Consider the following 15,977-nt stretch of genomic DNA (forward strand, 5'->3'; position numbering starts at 1 on the left):
TAACTTCAAAGTGATTTAGACTGGGTATGATTTGAGTGTTTGGATGGCTGACGTGCTCATAATCGTGTTTACAAAGCCTATAAATGGAATGAATTCTAGCAAAAAAGACCCTGGGAATGGATTTCAAAAGTTATTCATTATTCTGTTTAAGAAGTTATAGAAAACCAATCAGAAAAAGAAAGAATGTCATGTGACTTACTGGATGTCATAATCTTAACTGGCTGAATAGAACTTACCCTGAAATTTAAAATTAAAAAGTCCTTTGCGCATAATGGGTATGTCTAGATGAGTGCACGTGTGCTTTATGGCACCTCACAGGCAAAATGCATATGGCACATGTCAAAAGGTTTTCCATGTTTTTTAGATCTCCTGATTTTTAGATACCATGGTATCTAAAAAAAATGCTCCAAAATAAAGTAGAGTGGTGCATGTGCCTGCAGTGTGTGATGCTCAAAACTGGAGCCTGGTCAGCCAGAGCCATGCTCCGGCTGTCAGCCAGATTCCATGGACCCGAATTCCTGCCCCTGCAGCCCCAGGAGGCTCCCAGGACCACAGGTAAGGCTGCTGGGGCCAGCCCAGGTGATGGCCCCAGCTTCCCATACCCAGCCCAGGGCAATCTGCCATGCACCAAAGCACACATACATGGCCATTCCCTGGAGACAAGTAGCAGTGGCACAACCATGTGCCACTGCTATTTGTCCCCAGGGAATCTCATGTACATGCTCATTTGGACATGCCAAATATATCTGATGTGCAAAAAAATCTAACAAAGCTTTGAAATTAAAAATTTATGTTTAGATTGTGACCTAAATATCTATAGTTTTGCTTTAGCTAGTGGATTTGATGCAAGTGAAAACACTTTCAGGGACACAGGGGGCACATCAACGTGTGCAATTAGTGCACCTACCTGAATAAACTGCAGCACAGTTCATGCTGGAGTTTATTGCTTCTGGGGGCCACATCTACGTGTGCGCCCAGGACAGCAGCACATTGAGCCAGGGCAGAGCTCTAAGCCAGCTCAACATACTGCGGAGGGGCTGGTTGGAGCATGAGAGTGCTTCAATGAGGGGCTAGCCAGCAGGTAGCCCCCACACTGAACCACCCTCATGCCCCAGCCAGCCCTATCAGTGTCTACATGTGCACTGTGATGGAGTAAATAACTCTGCTGTAGGATAGTACTTGTGTCTGGCATTTCTATCCTATGGCAGAGTTAATTAGTTTCCTCTGTCCGTTAATCAGTTCACTCTGCCCTAATAGCACCACACATGTAGACAATGACTTTTACTGCAGAGCTAATTAGGCAACTCCACAGTAAATGTCTCATGTAGACGTGCCCAGGTACGGCTTCAAGGTTGCTGTTTATTTCCACGAACTATATTTGGGATGCTAAATTCACTTATACATTGTATGTATTATATGTGTTTGGATGCCACATTGTATTTTCTCCTCTTTCCACCTCCCTCCTCCCACCCTCGGTCTGTTTGTTTTAGTTTATTCAGTTTGTGTTATTTGCTTTACTATTTTCTTTTTTGTTTTATTCTGCCTTGCAAAGAAATAAAGGAGACCAGGGAAATGGGGACTGAGACCACGCCGGAAGAGAGGCACTTCCGGAGCAGCTGTTCATTGAAGTTGTGAGGTGGCGCCATGGCAGGGGCATGGCGTGCAGAAAAAACAAGAGAAGAGGGAGATCTGAAAGAAGAGGAGCTGTGGAGCGGAGACTGGGATGGAGGTGTCCCAGGGGTCGGCTCCAGCTGGAAGAAAGAGACTCAACTGGAGAGGACAACCGGGAACCCTTGAAGAAGTGAGCATTAACGAGTCTAGAAGAGGGGAGAGATGCGGCAGAAACTGCAAAAAAACAAAAAGGGGGGGGGAAATAAAAGGGGAATGGCAGGGTCCCACTGGGGTTAATTAAGGTCAGGTTCATTTTTTTTTTTTCTGTTTTTTTTCCCTGGTCCCATTTGGGATCTAGATTTGGACTAACTGTACTCTGGGAGCCAAAAAAAAAAAAAAAAAAAAAAAAAGTAAAGAGGAGGAAAGAAGCAAGAGACTGAATGAAGTTCCTTTGTCGTTTAATAGAAGAAAAGTATAAACAGTTCATATGTCTGACTTTACATAATTACATGCATGTTGTTTTATGTTAAATAAACACAACAAAGTATCCTGGAAAATAGATAAATAAAAGAAAAAAAACTTTGGATTTTCTTGGTGGTAAAGAGTCTGGGGTTTGTCTGGAAGAACTGGAAGTGAAATATCAATCAAAATAAAGAAAAAATGTCTGTCTATATTGCCAGAGTCATTCTGCGTTAGTAACACCTCCCAACTGATAACATCAAATTAGATCAAGACATGGCAGGAGAGTCGTATTTAGAATGTGGAAATGCTCGAATCGGGCTATCCGAGAGGTAAGATCAAAAGCCAAACTCTCGAGTGAAAGCAACCCACCCCCCCATGCCTATTCTGATTTTCCTCTCTGAAAAGGTTTTCTATATCACATCTAATTGTTCTATAGCTTTCCCTAGCTCAGATAAAGAACAGCATTCAAATATGTACCTCTTAACTTGTTGAGTAACAAGTTAGCTGAAAGATTTCTTCCACATGAACTCAGTGGAAACGATCTAAGTTTCACAATTTACTCTAAGTGCCCTAGGTTAGGCTGAGTAACCAGAACAGGTTGGGACGGGGGGGAATAACACATAGGCTGCCTGAACTAGCTGAGGCCAGCAGGTTGGAGGCACTCCTGCACACCTCCCAGCAGACTGGGAATGCTTAGCCCAGTTGAGCAGCTGGCAGAGAGGCCTGGGAGTTTAGCACAACAGTTTGTTTAGCACAACAAGTAGGATTTATGTATCTATGACTCTTGTGCTCCAACTTTATTTTTAAATCCATCTACAGCCTCGGTTCTTTTTTTTTTTTTTTTAACAGAATGGTTAGCATCTTTTGAAAATTGAGGGCGTTAGGCTTTTCAGTGTAAACACTCCGATTTGAAAATTTTGGCTTTTTTACCTCATATACATAGCTACTAAAAGGATGCATTTTGTGCCTTTTTCGTTCTATTTACGTTAAGTTATAAGCTATGACCCTTTAGTTTGAACATCAGGGTTAGGGATGTTTTCATGAATTGGGAGAACAGAAGGGAGAAGGCTATTTTACAGAGTACCAAAATTCTCAGTCTTTTCTAAAAGATAAAAATCCATATAAGCAAGGTTTTTATGTTTGTGTTATCCCACCAATGCTATGCAAGCATAGACCTTTTGTTGACCTTAATAAATGAAGCAGAATCAACCTTAATAATATTCTTCCCACCACACAGTTAAAACAGTTTGATACATGGAAGAGATTTTAGAAGAAGCAGGGGGGAAAAAATCAGTTTTAGTGGTGTGCATAAAGAAAACTTGCAAGTTCTAAAGTGTTTTAAACAAACACTGTGTTTTAAGATTGAAAATGGGAAAGTCAAAAAAGAAAGTTAAATCTACTACTACTATTATACGAGTCATTTAGGTCAGTGGTAGCTTTTTGCAGATATGCCTCTCTGATTTTCCCTAAAATGGTATTTTTTGTTCTTAGGAATGACAATAGCATTACACTTTGCAAGATGCTGTAGCTGTTTAAATTACTTTACAGTGATCACAGCAATTTGACTGACTCCTGACTTGCTTGCTTTCCTTGTTGTGGTAACTTGCTGTAACATATGCCAGCCTGCATGCTTCACTTCTGCACTAAATTCTGCATCTACCAAACATTACAGCTGTGCAAAGCTTCAGTCGCTGATTCGATCCAGCAGAGATTCAGCCCAATTCGGTGACCAAACCTCCAAATCCAAATTGAATCAGGAGACTCTTTAATCTCTCTGAATCGAATCAGAACCCTCCAAATCGATTCGGAGAGATTTGGAAAGATTTGACAATTTGGACATACACACAGCTTTAATTGATTTTTTTTTTACATACCTCAAGGTACCAGGTGGCTCGTAAATACTGAGATGCTGGGGTGGATGGAGCATCCCACAGGGGCACCAGGGGGAGGGGAGCGGGGGGGCAGGGAGAGGGCAGCATGCTCAGCAGCAGACCCAGAAGTGGACCAGAAGCACTTCTGGTGCACTTCCGGGTCTGCCAGGAAGCACCGTGGGGGACCTCCTACACCCCCCTGCTTGGCAACTAGTGCCTCCTGGGTCTGGGGAGGCACCCAGGCTCTCCCCATGGCCAATCACAAGCCAAGGGGATGCAGGGGGCTTCCGTGTGCACTTGGCAGTGGACCTGGAAGTGGACCAGAAGTACTTCTGGTTCACTTCCAGGTTTGCTGCCAAGCACACAGGGGACACCCTGCACTCCTGTGGGATACTCCATTCACCCCACCATCGCGGCGTTCATGAGCCGCACCTGGTACCTTGAGGTATGTAGAAGAAAAACAGTTAAAGCTGTGTCTATGGCCAAATCGCTGATTCTCCAAATCAGTATTGAATCTTCAGATCTGGCCGAATTGAATCGGGGACAGTGATCCAAATCAACAAATCTAATCACTGTCCCTGATTTGGGCTGAATCCGAATCAAATTGAATATAGCCTGTTTTGCACACCCTTATCAAACATGCACTGTACCATCATTTACAGCTGGGCCAATAATATTCAGCTTGGAGTTTGGGGAGGATCTATAATCATCTTTACCAGGGCAGAAGAAATCTCAAAAATCTATAATTAGAGGAATTTCTAGGGAGAGATTTCCTCTGTGTTTTTTATTCACTTTGTTTTTGTATATTTATGTTTCTACTATCCTTGAATGACACAAGAAGATCCAAGCTAAAAATAACTGTTAAGTGAACTGTTTTACTGTCGCTGTGCCATATTTTATGCAACACCCACAAACCTCTGCAATACCCCAGAGCATATCATGAACCACACTGCAGGAATCTAGCTCCTGTTAATTGACTGCAGAATTAAACAGCCTTGTGGCATTCTTGCCTCTTGCCTGTCACTTGAGAGAAAACACCTTACTGTGCACTGCTTCAAGACTCTACCTATCCTGAGGGCAAGAGGTGAGAGGAGAAATAAGGAAATAGTAAGCCATCCCTGCAATATAAAGCAGTTTGACAGGGTGGCGAAGAGCTTGATTTTCTCCTGAAATAACTTTATTTGAGCTCTGAAAACAATTATTCATCTTCTTTGCCAGAGTAATGTACTGGGTTGGAGCCCTTCTCTCTTGTACCAAGCGCAAAAGGTGGGGTCAAAAGGGCAAGGACAAACTTGCTACTGTGCTTGATTTGATAGTCTCACCGCAATTTACAAATGGGCCCCAGCGTGTTTGCTCTAAGTCTACTGCTTGTGGCCAGAACTATTGCTGTAAGTAGCTTGTAGAAAAAAAAACAGTGTAACAACCTGCATGCTGGGATCTGGAATTAATGCTCCATTTCTAGACAGCAGAATGCCAGTCTAGCTCATGAAATCGACTTAACAAAATGATGGCCAGTTTCAAATACCCCTACTGGGGTGAAGGTAAGTGGGAAGATAGGGACCGAACAATATTAACCATATCCAGCTAGAATGTGATTGTTTGAGGGTGGTTTATTATATCTGAAGTGTTTTGATGTACAACCTTTGTTTTCAGACTTAGACCTCAGTACAATGATTCCCGCCTTTGTGACTGCTAGGCAAAGCTGGATTACTACAGTGTACTTTTTTGATGGCTTCCCTTGAAAACTACTTGCAGATTGTAGCTACGGAAGTCTGTGACAGCACAAGTGTCCAAGGGCCTTTGCATTTAAAAAAAAAATCAGTAACACCAGCGTACTGCCATCTCTACCAGCTGTCTGATATTTAGCATGTGCATTTAGTATAAGAACTCTTAAACACAATCTGTGAAAGCACTGCTTGTTACATGATATGAGGCACCATACCAGTAGCAGTCAGCACTATTGGAACCTCCAGGAGAAGACTTCTCTACTGAGGATCAGGCATTTTCTCTACTTTGTAATAAGCCTAGGTACTGTACATTGGTGAATTCCTGCAGGTTTCAGTTAAAAAAAGCCCTTGGCAGCCTGTGATTTTGAACATTTCACAAGCCTTAGTCTTCCCTGGTATTATTCTACAGATACATAGGGCAACTGGTAAGATGAGACACACTGAAGTGTCACCAGTGTACACATATCATACAGCTCTTTGTGTCCTTCACATTAATGGAAGAGTACCGTCTCCTAGTCTTACCTCTTCATGCTTAGCTGAAGATAGTACCTGAACGTAGAGAAAAATGCTAAGAATGAATACAAGCAAGACCAAGGTGGTGCTATAGGCCAGGTAAAGCTTTTGGAAGAATGTGCATTCTTCAAATGTGCATTTACTATTGAAAGCATATGCCCTTGGATTGGTAAACTAGCATGCGGCTTTTGAGGGTCTTTTGGGCTCAATATTAGTGGAGGTTCAACACTCCATTAGTTTATTTAACTTTCTTGAAGAGTGTGCCTCATGCTGTCTGGCATGAATACAATCCTGATGACTCGTGCATGTGTGCTTATTTATTGCAAGACCTGATTATATCTAAAAATGAAGCCATATAGCCCAGAAATAAAACCCTGAAATAGACTATTTTTGTATCAATTGACTTTGGAACAGAAACTGCCACAAGCACTGTGACGCTCTCCTCTTAACTGGGTGCTTATTAAATACAGAGTTCAATTCAGGGTCTCTGTTGTGATAATTAAAACTCTTGATGGGAGTGGTCCTACTCTCTTCTCCCTCTATGAGAATTATATTTTTAGTGGAACACAATCTCTCAGCCATACTTTGAATGCAAGAGACTTCACTGGAGATGGAGTCAGAAATTACCTGGACAGATCCAGTAGACGCACTCACACACAAATATAAATCAAAACACAGATATGCTACCCAGTCTATTTCTCCTTAAATCTTGTTAGAAATCAAAGACAGAGACTGTTAGCCATGTCTGAAAAGCATCAGATCATGCTATGGAAAACATGCTCTGCCCACACATTCCCACTCTGCACACACCAAATACCAAAAGAGATGTCTTGTTGATAACTTCTGGCAAGAGCCCAGGGCAAGCTTAGTGTTTCTCTAACAGTGAATGCATGACATTTTTAGCATTGTATAAATAGATGGGCATGTTTTCACAACAGCATGCCCTGCTGTGTCCACTGCTGTGTAGATACAGCCCATTGCTGTTGTTTGAGGTTTTATACTACAGTGGTGGGGCCAGGCTTGTAGCTAGACAAGTAAACAGATAGAAAGTGTATGTTGTTTTAATTAAGGCAGCCAGTTTTATTCAACTGAACAAAGATATTGCATTTAGCTGCGCTAATCAATTTTATAGCTTAAGTCTGCATTATTTCTAGATACTCTGAGGATACCATCCTGAACTCTGGCCTGAAACTGCTTCGTTTGTCACTTCACCATACATTTTTTAATTTACTGATGCTTGTTGGGGGAAACTGTCCCTATGTAGTAAATGACGGTGACATGAGGATAATAAATGCTTGAATCTGTTCTCAGAGGAATTTCTGACTGATTTCAAGACAAAATAATGAAAATGGGAAGAAAACCAGAAGTTTGTGCAAACTTTCTTTTTTCACTCAATTCATTTAAAGGATTTGACAAGTCACTTTCGTAGACCATTACTGACCAGTTTTTGACCCTTAATATTTGATATTTTGTATGAATGAGGAGGAAACTTATTACTTCATATTGTTTTTAAATTCAACTATTAATGTCAACATTAAGGCAAGAAAATATAGAAGGTTTCTCACCTCTTGTGAATGCCTTCCGTAAATTACCATTTTCTGAAAAATGAAGAGAGAAAGTTTTATCTGAAAAAGCTCTATCAGCAAACAAATATGTCTAAATTATAATCATGCTCACAAGGAGTTTACAAGCATAACTAGTTATCTGATATCCATGTATTATTATAATAGAAATTATCTGTAACTGAATACTTACTTTTGGCAACTAGCTCTCTCTCAATCTTCCCATCATCTTGGTACTCATCTAACCACCTTCATTAAGAGGAGAGGGTGGGGAAAGAGATAGTAGTGAGGATGGTAGCTAGTAATTGGATTTATTACAATGAATCTCAGAATTACTGCCACTCCCCTCAGTGTCTTAATGCCTCTCTTGTCCAACTAAGACTTGTAAGCATTTCCTGGACCAAATTCTCCTCTGGTGAAAATTAGCATTGCTCTGCTCACTTCTTTGGTGTCAATTTACACCACAGATTATGTAGCCCAATACATTTCTACAAGACACTGGGAATACTTATGGGAGTTAGTGCTCTACTGGGTAGTCAGTATTTTTAGGATCAGGCCCTTAAATTGTCACTTCTTTGGGACAAGGATCTGGTATTTTATTGATCTGTGCTGTCCCTGCACCTAATATATATTCTGTGTGGACTACATTATTTCTTTGCTGGATGAACACTATGAATGTTAATTTCATACCAATTTTTCCCTTCATTGTATGATATGGAATTTAAGGAACTTAACTTCAGTCTTGACACACAACAAAAATACATCCTTACTGACTCCCCTTCCTGATACTACAATAGCTGATGGCCTTTAAGAAGCTCTTTTATTTTTTTTTAAGTGGTAGTCAGTATAACCTTCCATACATAGGCACACTATGTGAATAAATCTCTGGTATGTGGAAGAAAGACTAGGCTCCATTATATTTAAATTATTGTTGCAATAAATAGCTTGATTAACATTTGTGAAATCTCTCCCGATCCTCCTCCAGGGAATCAAAAGATCACTAACAATTTTTAAAAACAGAAGGGAAACTTTAGTTCCTTGGCAGCCCTCACACTGCAGGCAGAGTGATAGAGCCCCTCCTGTTCTCCTTATAATGTCTCTAACCTTTTTTCCTACTGCTTAATAACTTATTTTTGACATGACAGTTTTATGGCAAGCCCACTATCCAAGCTAAGTATCCCTCCCTTAGGAGAAATCTCATAAAACCTCACTGAAATTACAGAAACAATTGTCTCATCTGTCTACTCTACCAATAACCTTCTTTAATGTAATCCAAGCTAATTAAACAATTGAATAGACAAAAAAACACTGATAACAACAATAATAGTTTTGAGGGAAGTAAACAGTTCTGAGCCAACCATTTTCAAGGCTTTTGCATTTTTTTTTAACTGTGGGGAACATACCTTTAAAAGACAGGCATAAATGTTTTTATTGAATTTCTAAAAGATCCTCATGACTGAAAGACATGCTTCTCCAAAATTACAGAGTAGAGATGAAGAACTAGTTTGTAACCATAAAGTTAGTTCTGAACAAATTCCAAGATCTTATATAAATTTTAATACAGTGCATAATTCATTTGATAAGTTCCTCCAATGTATCTCTCTATACCAATATAAGATGTAGCCATATATGCATTTTATCTCTGTCTAATATTTATGATGGAGGGATCTCCTTTAACATACAGGCTGCCCAAGGCTCCGGTTGTTGCCTAGGGTAGCAAAATATTTGAAGCAGTAGAAAATTTAGTGACTGTGACTAGGAGCTGAGAGAGTTGGATATTTTCCAATTTTCTCTACAGCAGCAAAATTCTAGAGCTACTGAGACAGAGAAATAGACATTTGCTTAGTGAAAGGAAATGCTTTAGTTATCCTCTAGATAGCTTGCTATCTAGAGATTAAGGTCTCTTCAAAGATTTCCAATATATTAGGTTCACTTGAATGAACTGTAGTGACTGGGAATACAAAGCGGTCTGGCCTAAATCCCTAATATATGTAATACATGTTATGGCATAGGGAATTGAAACACTATTTAAGGGGTATGACGAGCCTCTAGAAGAGATCAGTGCACCTTTCCGGCTTCACATGATTTGGCCTCTGAACTTCCTCACCGTATACCATACACTCACACGCTGATCCTGCAAGCCGTTGCTTCGTGGCTTGGAGGAATAAATTCTATTTCCTTCTTACCCCTACACTATTTTGCAATATTTCCTCAAAACGTTAGCACTGTAACAATTCTGGTTTCCCATGAATGGCATACCTATTACAGGGAAATACAACCTCTTGCTCTTCATCCTCTTCTTTATATTTGATGACAACTTTATCCAGGAACCATCCATTGACTGTGATGAAATGACAACAAGTTTGAGTGGACTTGTTTGTTTTTCCAAACAACAACAATAATAGTAATAATAATAATACAAGATTTACATGCTGGCTTTCAAAATGTGATACTGTTATTCTTCTCTATAGACAAAAGGCCATTTAGAGGTCAGCAAACTTTTCTTCATTTGAAGATAAGTGTAAACTAGCACCAGCAAACTGCCAAAAGCCAGCACAGCCTTTGATTGCTTGTTCTTAGAACACATGGTCAGAGTTGTGGGGGAAAGGCAAGCCAGTCCAATGGTCAAAGCCAGAATCCAAGGCACACTGTGAACATTCCAATCCAAAGAGGCAAAAACAAGAGACGGAAACCAGGATGGCAGGCATTAGTCCGAATGCAATTTAGGACTTGGGGAGCCTGAAGCAGATGGTCAGAATTAAAGATTTATGCTGAGCAGTGACTGGCATAATTGGGAGGCAAGGGAAGGCAGGAACTAAGAGTGCAGAAAGACATAACACTTGAATCATTCCAAGAATGTCACTGACTGAGAACTGGTTCACAATTGTCCCTTGACAGAAGGGAGTGTGCACAGTGGAACCTGCAGTGTAGGACTGGCTGCAAGAGTGCAGCACTGAGGGTGAAGAACACTTAACAGTTAACAGGCCCAATCACTTCACGCTGAACATGGAATTGACAGACTTCCTGTTCTATTAAGCACACATTGTGTTTGTTTCCTGTCTCCCCACCACCACCTAAAAATTGACACGTTTTTACCATTATAGGCACAACCATCCACCCACCACAAGCAGGGGGCCACAAAGCACCCTCCCCCACATAGAACCCTGCTACCCCCTCCTGCACCAAATAAGGGCTTTGTCAAACTGTATGCTGTAAGCTGAACAAATGTAAATCAGTTTAGTTCTGTTCAGCTTACTGGAGCAGTCCCACATTCAGGCAAAAAACCTGGTCTGCTTGCCCCCTCACCTGCACAACTGTGACTTGCCACTAGAGGCTTGGTACACAGGGAAAGGACAAGGAGCTAGGGGAATGACAGGCTTCCTGCTCCCTCAGATCAGAGTGAGTGCTGCAGCTCCAGCTCCTGGAAGCCATCGTGCTTCCCATCACTACTCTAACCAGTTCTTCTCCTGCTGGGAGCAGAGTCAGCTGGGTCTGATCGGGGTTGGGGGGACCACATTGCTCAGACCTGTGGCTCTACTCCCCACTGGGAGTAGTGGGGAACCATATCACTCAGACTCAGCTGGCTCTGCTCCCAGTGAGAAGAAAAGCCAGGTCCAAGCAACATGGGGCTCCCCCTCCCCTGCTCAGACTCAGCTGGCTCTGCTCTCGCCAGGAGCAGAGGCAGGAGACACAGTAGGCCCACTGCCTCCTGGGATGCTGGAGGGCTTACACTTGGGTGGAAAAGCTGTGGAGAGTGACTACAAGTGAATAAAACAGGAGGAAAATTAGATAGATTTGAGGTTTTCCTGCCCTGAACTGGGATAATGTTAAGGTGAATAACAAGTGCTTTAAACCACTTAAAAGGTGTTAACATGCAGCCAGTCAAAGAGTTAAGAGCTCCAGAACCCACTTAAAATTACCATGTAACAAGGTCTTAAACCTGGGACCCTCACCAAGAGCTCCTATCAGGGACGTAAAACTGGCACAAGGGCTGTCTATTTCCCCACTCCTGCAAACACTGGTCTCTGTAGGCAAGAGACCTTTGGCCAGTAGAGTGCTGGTTGTATCTCAGAGCAGCCCTATTGTCCTAACTGGATTTGGGGGGGTTGAAAAACAGTGCAGTTTGGGATACCCTGTGCCCACACATAACATTGAACTAGTTCAAGGAGGATTGACCCAAAATAGTAATTGATTTTCCCAGTGTGCTTTTGAAATGTCCCAGGAAGTTTAAACCAGTCTAAAGTGGCTTGTATGTCTAGACTCTTAAGGCACCTATACAAATGCCAGGCATCTGCTCCATGTGCTAATTAGCACACATCCGAGCAGACTCGATTAACTGAACCTGTTGGAGTGTGCTAAGTAGCATGCTCCAGCAGCCTCCACATCATGTGTATTCAGCGTCCCCATGCTTCAAAATGGTGGTGGGAGTGCTTTAAGTAAAGTTTATTGAACAAGCTTTAGTTAAAGTGTCCCTGCCACCATTTTGAAGTGCAGGACACTGAATACACATGACACTGTGGCACTTTAATTAGAGCAGCTCTTGGAGCCAGTCTAATTAAAGCACCTCCCTCCCCACCCCAGACCACATCCTTGGGATTTAAAGTGTATTTAGAATATTCTAACTGTTACATCTCTTCATGCCCTAAGAAAAGACCAGAGATGTAACATACACATGTAACATACACATAACAACTGAGCCATTCCAAAACGATAGGGAACTGGTTCACAATTGTTGTGGGACAATGCAGACACATGTAACAAGTGAATTGTTCCCAAATGTCACTGATTGGGAATCAGCTCACAATCATTTGTGCACTCTGGTGGCTCTGACACCATAGGATGGGGGTGAGCACCCAGCCCACCATGGCTCACAGTGGGTAAGTGGGCAGGGAGAGGCTGCTTGTACCCCTTTCTCCTTTTGAGGTCCCAGTGGCCGGGTGATCTGTAGCTGGGGACATTTTCACTTTTCTACTTTCTCTTTTTTCCTAAATACAAGTTCAATAGACTTCAATAGATGGCAACTGATTAAAATCTGCAGTGGGCATGCCAAACTTGGGGTGGGTGGGCAAAAGGAGGAGTGCTTGGACCCAGGCTTTTGGGTACCCAGGGGCTGTGGGGGCATGATGAGGTGGGGCAGTGAAGCAGGGAGTGAAGGCAAGATACCTTTTTTTAGAAAAGCCATGCAAGGGAGCCTATTGATAAAAAGTGCCAAGAAAAGGGAAAAAATGGAGAAGCTGACTTCTGTCTGCATATCACAGTGGCCACCTGCAGCAGTAGCAGGGCCTACTTGTCTCACAGAATGCTTTGTGTCCATATGTAATCCTGAACTGGTTCGGAATAGTGCTTGATTTTCTAGGTATGTTTTTGAACCTTCCAGGCAGCTTTGAATTTGTATGTCTGTCCATATCAGGTTTAAAACCACATTTTAACCAGCTTAAATATTAAGCATCCCCCAGAAGGGCTGGGGGCTGCTTACAAAATAAGGGAACATTGTTCAGCAAAGATCAGCCATTTGGGATATCATAAAATGTGGAGCCAGAACCAATCAAGCAGGCTGATTAGCTTGAACTCAGGGTTAACAATGTTTATCAAGTTTATTAACTGTTGATAGAACTCCTTGCCAGTTGAAGAGACCTAGTTGCATACTCATGTGGCAAGCTCACTACTTTTGCCCAGCAAGCCCGGCTTGGAAAAGGACACTCTGGATTGGTGGAACATTTCTACCAATCAGGTAACATCTGGGAGGGGCTTGCCCTGCCCCTGCTTGGAGCAGGGGGGTGAGAAGCTCCTGGACCTGATTGAAGAATGCATTTTGCCAGTCTAGCAAACTTCAGGTGGGGGGCCTCCAATGTAGATAAAAGCCCAGCATGCTCAGCACGCTGGGCAGAGACGGTGAGGGACATTGGAGAGGGAAGAGCCTCCGCAAGATCCCTTCTTTGCCCCAGTGGCGTGCAGGCCAGCGCATGGGGCTCAGACTCTGGGAGCCGCATCAAGGCAACTCGAGCCTGCATCCTCAGCAGACGGCTGGATACAGCAGTGTGCAGACCAGCACATGGAGAGGTGGCCCTGGGAACGGCTCGAGGCTGCTCGGGCCCACACAGTGTGCAGTCCAACACATGGAGAACCTGCCCTGGTAGCAGCTTGAGGCTGCTCAGGTCAGCCCCAGTGTAAGCCAGATAACTAAAGCCCCACAGTGTGGCCCAGCCAAAGAACTAAAAAAAACCCAGAGCCTAGAGAAAGACCCAGGAAAAGGGAGGCCTAGTCATAAGGCTAGGTAAACCCATCCAGCAGTGGCTAGGTTCCCCTCAATGAGAGCTGGAAGAACCCTTGGTGCCCAAAGCAGGGTACAGAGCCAGGAGAGGAGGTCTGGGAGTGATGCAGAAAGTGACAGGTGAAAGTTTCCCCCCCAGCTAGACCCATAGAAGGGGAAGCACCCCTTGCTAGCTGGGATCCAGGGGTAAACGCGTCTTATATCATGAAAAACTGTGCCTCATATTTTGTATAATTGTTATTATAATTATGAATATGTTGTACAAAATATTACAGAATTGGGTTAGTTTGGTATAATGGGTTTTTAGCTTGTATTGTAAATATTGATCTGTATATCTTTGGTGTTGTTAAAAGATATTGCTAAAAATATTTTTGGAACGTTTTCCTTTGTTACCTATTAGAATATTTACCTCTCTCTCTCTCTCTCTCTCTCTCTCTATATATATATATATATATATTGAATAAGAAATATTATGTATAATATAATTCAATAAACTGTAAATAGTTAAGTGCATTGGTGTGGAGTTGACTCTATAGAGGAAAGAGGGACCCACGCTCAAATCACCGGTGTTCCTCTCACAGCACTGGTGCCTGCCTTGTCTATCCCTTCCAGTTGAGGATGGGCACATCCTTGGGTGTTCCTGAGTTACACTCATATGATTGTTAAGACAAGTTTTGCTTATGCAGTTTCTGGGATCTGCAGTAAGGGAGAGAATCCTTGGCCCTTAAGGAGGGAAACTGCTATTGTACATGCCAGCATGAATGCAGAGAGGGATATATAGAGGGGTATATTCATATATCATGTTCTCATTCATCTGTCTACAATAGCTTTACTTAGTCTTGGAAAAAAATATAAGCTCTCACTCTGAAATGAGTGAGAAGTAAAGGTTAGCTTAAATAAGCCAGCCTGGAGAAGCGAAGCCTCAGGGATGACTTGGTGGCAGCCTATAAGTATGTAAGGGGTGTGCATCAGGAACTGGGAGAACATCTGTTCAGCAGGGTACCCCAGGGGATGACAAGGTCTAATGGTCACAAACTGCTGGAAAACTGTTTTAGACTGGACATAAGGAAAAACTTCTTTACCGTCCAAGTCTCCAGAGTCTGGAATAGACTCCCCACAGAAGTAGTGCAAAAACCTACTCTGGATACCTTTAAGAAATGCTTGGATGCTTATCTTGCTGGGGTGAACCGACCCCAACTGCCTTCCTGCCCCTTGGGCAGGGGGCTGGACCCAATGATCTCACAAAGGTCCCTTCCGGCCCTGATGTCTATGAAATCTATGAAACCATAAAAGCAGACTAGAGCATAAACACTAAGCATTCAATTAGCTAATTCTAATTGAAACAGACTTATTGAAAACAAACAGAAAGGGTTCTTATTCAGGTGACAACCTCTTTGCAAAACCTTTCAAATTTGTGTTTTCTTGAAGCCTGTATTTCAAGGACACATTTTTGTTTTGTCTCATCCTTCTTTAAAGAGAGAAAACCACACTCTTTAATAAACTTCTTATGACATGTCTTTATTGAAGTCCCCTCTTGCCTGAGGTAAGAAATAACATGAAGATTTTTCATTTACTGTTCCGATAACAACAACAGCAACTTACATTTATGTAACACTTTAATCATAAAGGATTCAAGCACTGTATAGACTCTTCATAGAGAGTTCACTCATTCAACATTGAACCTCTGTGGTAGAACGCAGCAGCCATTTTCTACCAGCTATGCTACACAGATGCCTATCAATTTTAGGGCACTATATAAAAATTAAGGAATAATAATGAAACAAACAACATTGTCACAGATGAACTGAGTAATAACTTAGACAACTGAAATTTTGGGGGGATAACTGAAATACACCTAATAAAATTATCTAATTTGGAGTTTGGTTACGAATGCCGACTCCAAAAAGTGTTAGAATAAATGAATATTCAGGGTTTATTTTTACTTTTCATCATAGAGATT

At 42.1% G+C, this 15,977-nt stretch overlaps 1 protein-coding gene across 1 annotated transcript in view; it reads right to left on the minus strand.

The window, feature by feature from the left end:
- The window catches only part of RP1 (RP1 axonemal microtubule associated), a 354,720-nt gene that overhangs the window by 130,791 nt on the left and 207,952 nt on the right, over positions 1-15,977 (minus strand). Inside the window, exons 30-32 of the mRNA XM_059724092.1 lie at positions 10,006-10,087; positions 7,940-7,995; positions 7,750-7,782 (exon numbers count right to left, since the gene is read on the minus strand). Coding sequence (XP_059580075.1) covers positions 7,750-7,782; positions 7,940-7,995; positions 10,006-10,087 — 171 coding nt within the window. The remainder of the gene's footprint in view (positions 1-7,749; positions 7,783-7,939; positions 7,996-10,005; positions 10,088-15,977) is intronic.

Source organism: Alligator mississippiensis, chromosome 3 (genome assembly GCF_030867095.1).
Source record: "Alligator mississippiensis isolate rAllMis1 chromosome 3, rAllMis1, whole genome shotgun sequence".
Classification (NCBI taxonomy): Eukaryota; Metazoa; Chordata; order Crocodylia; family Alligatoridae; genus Alligator; species Alligator mississippiensis.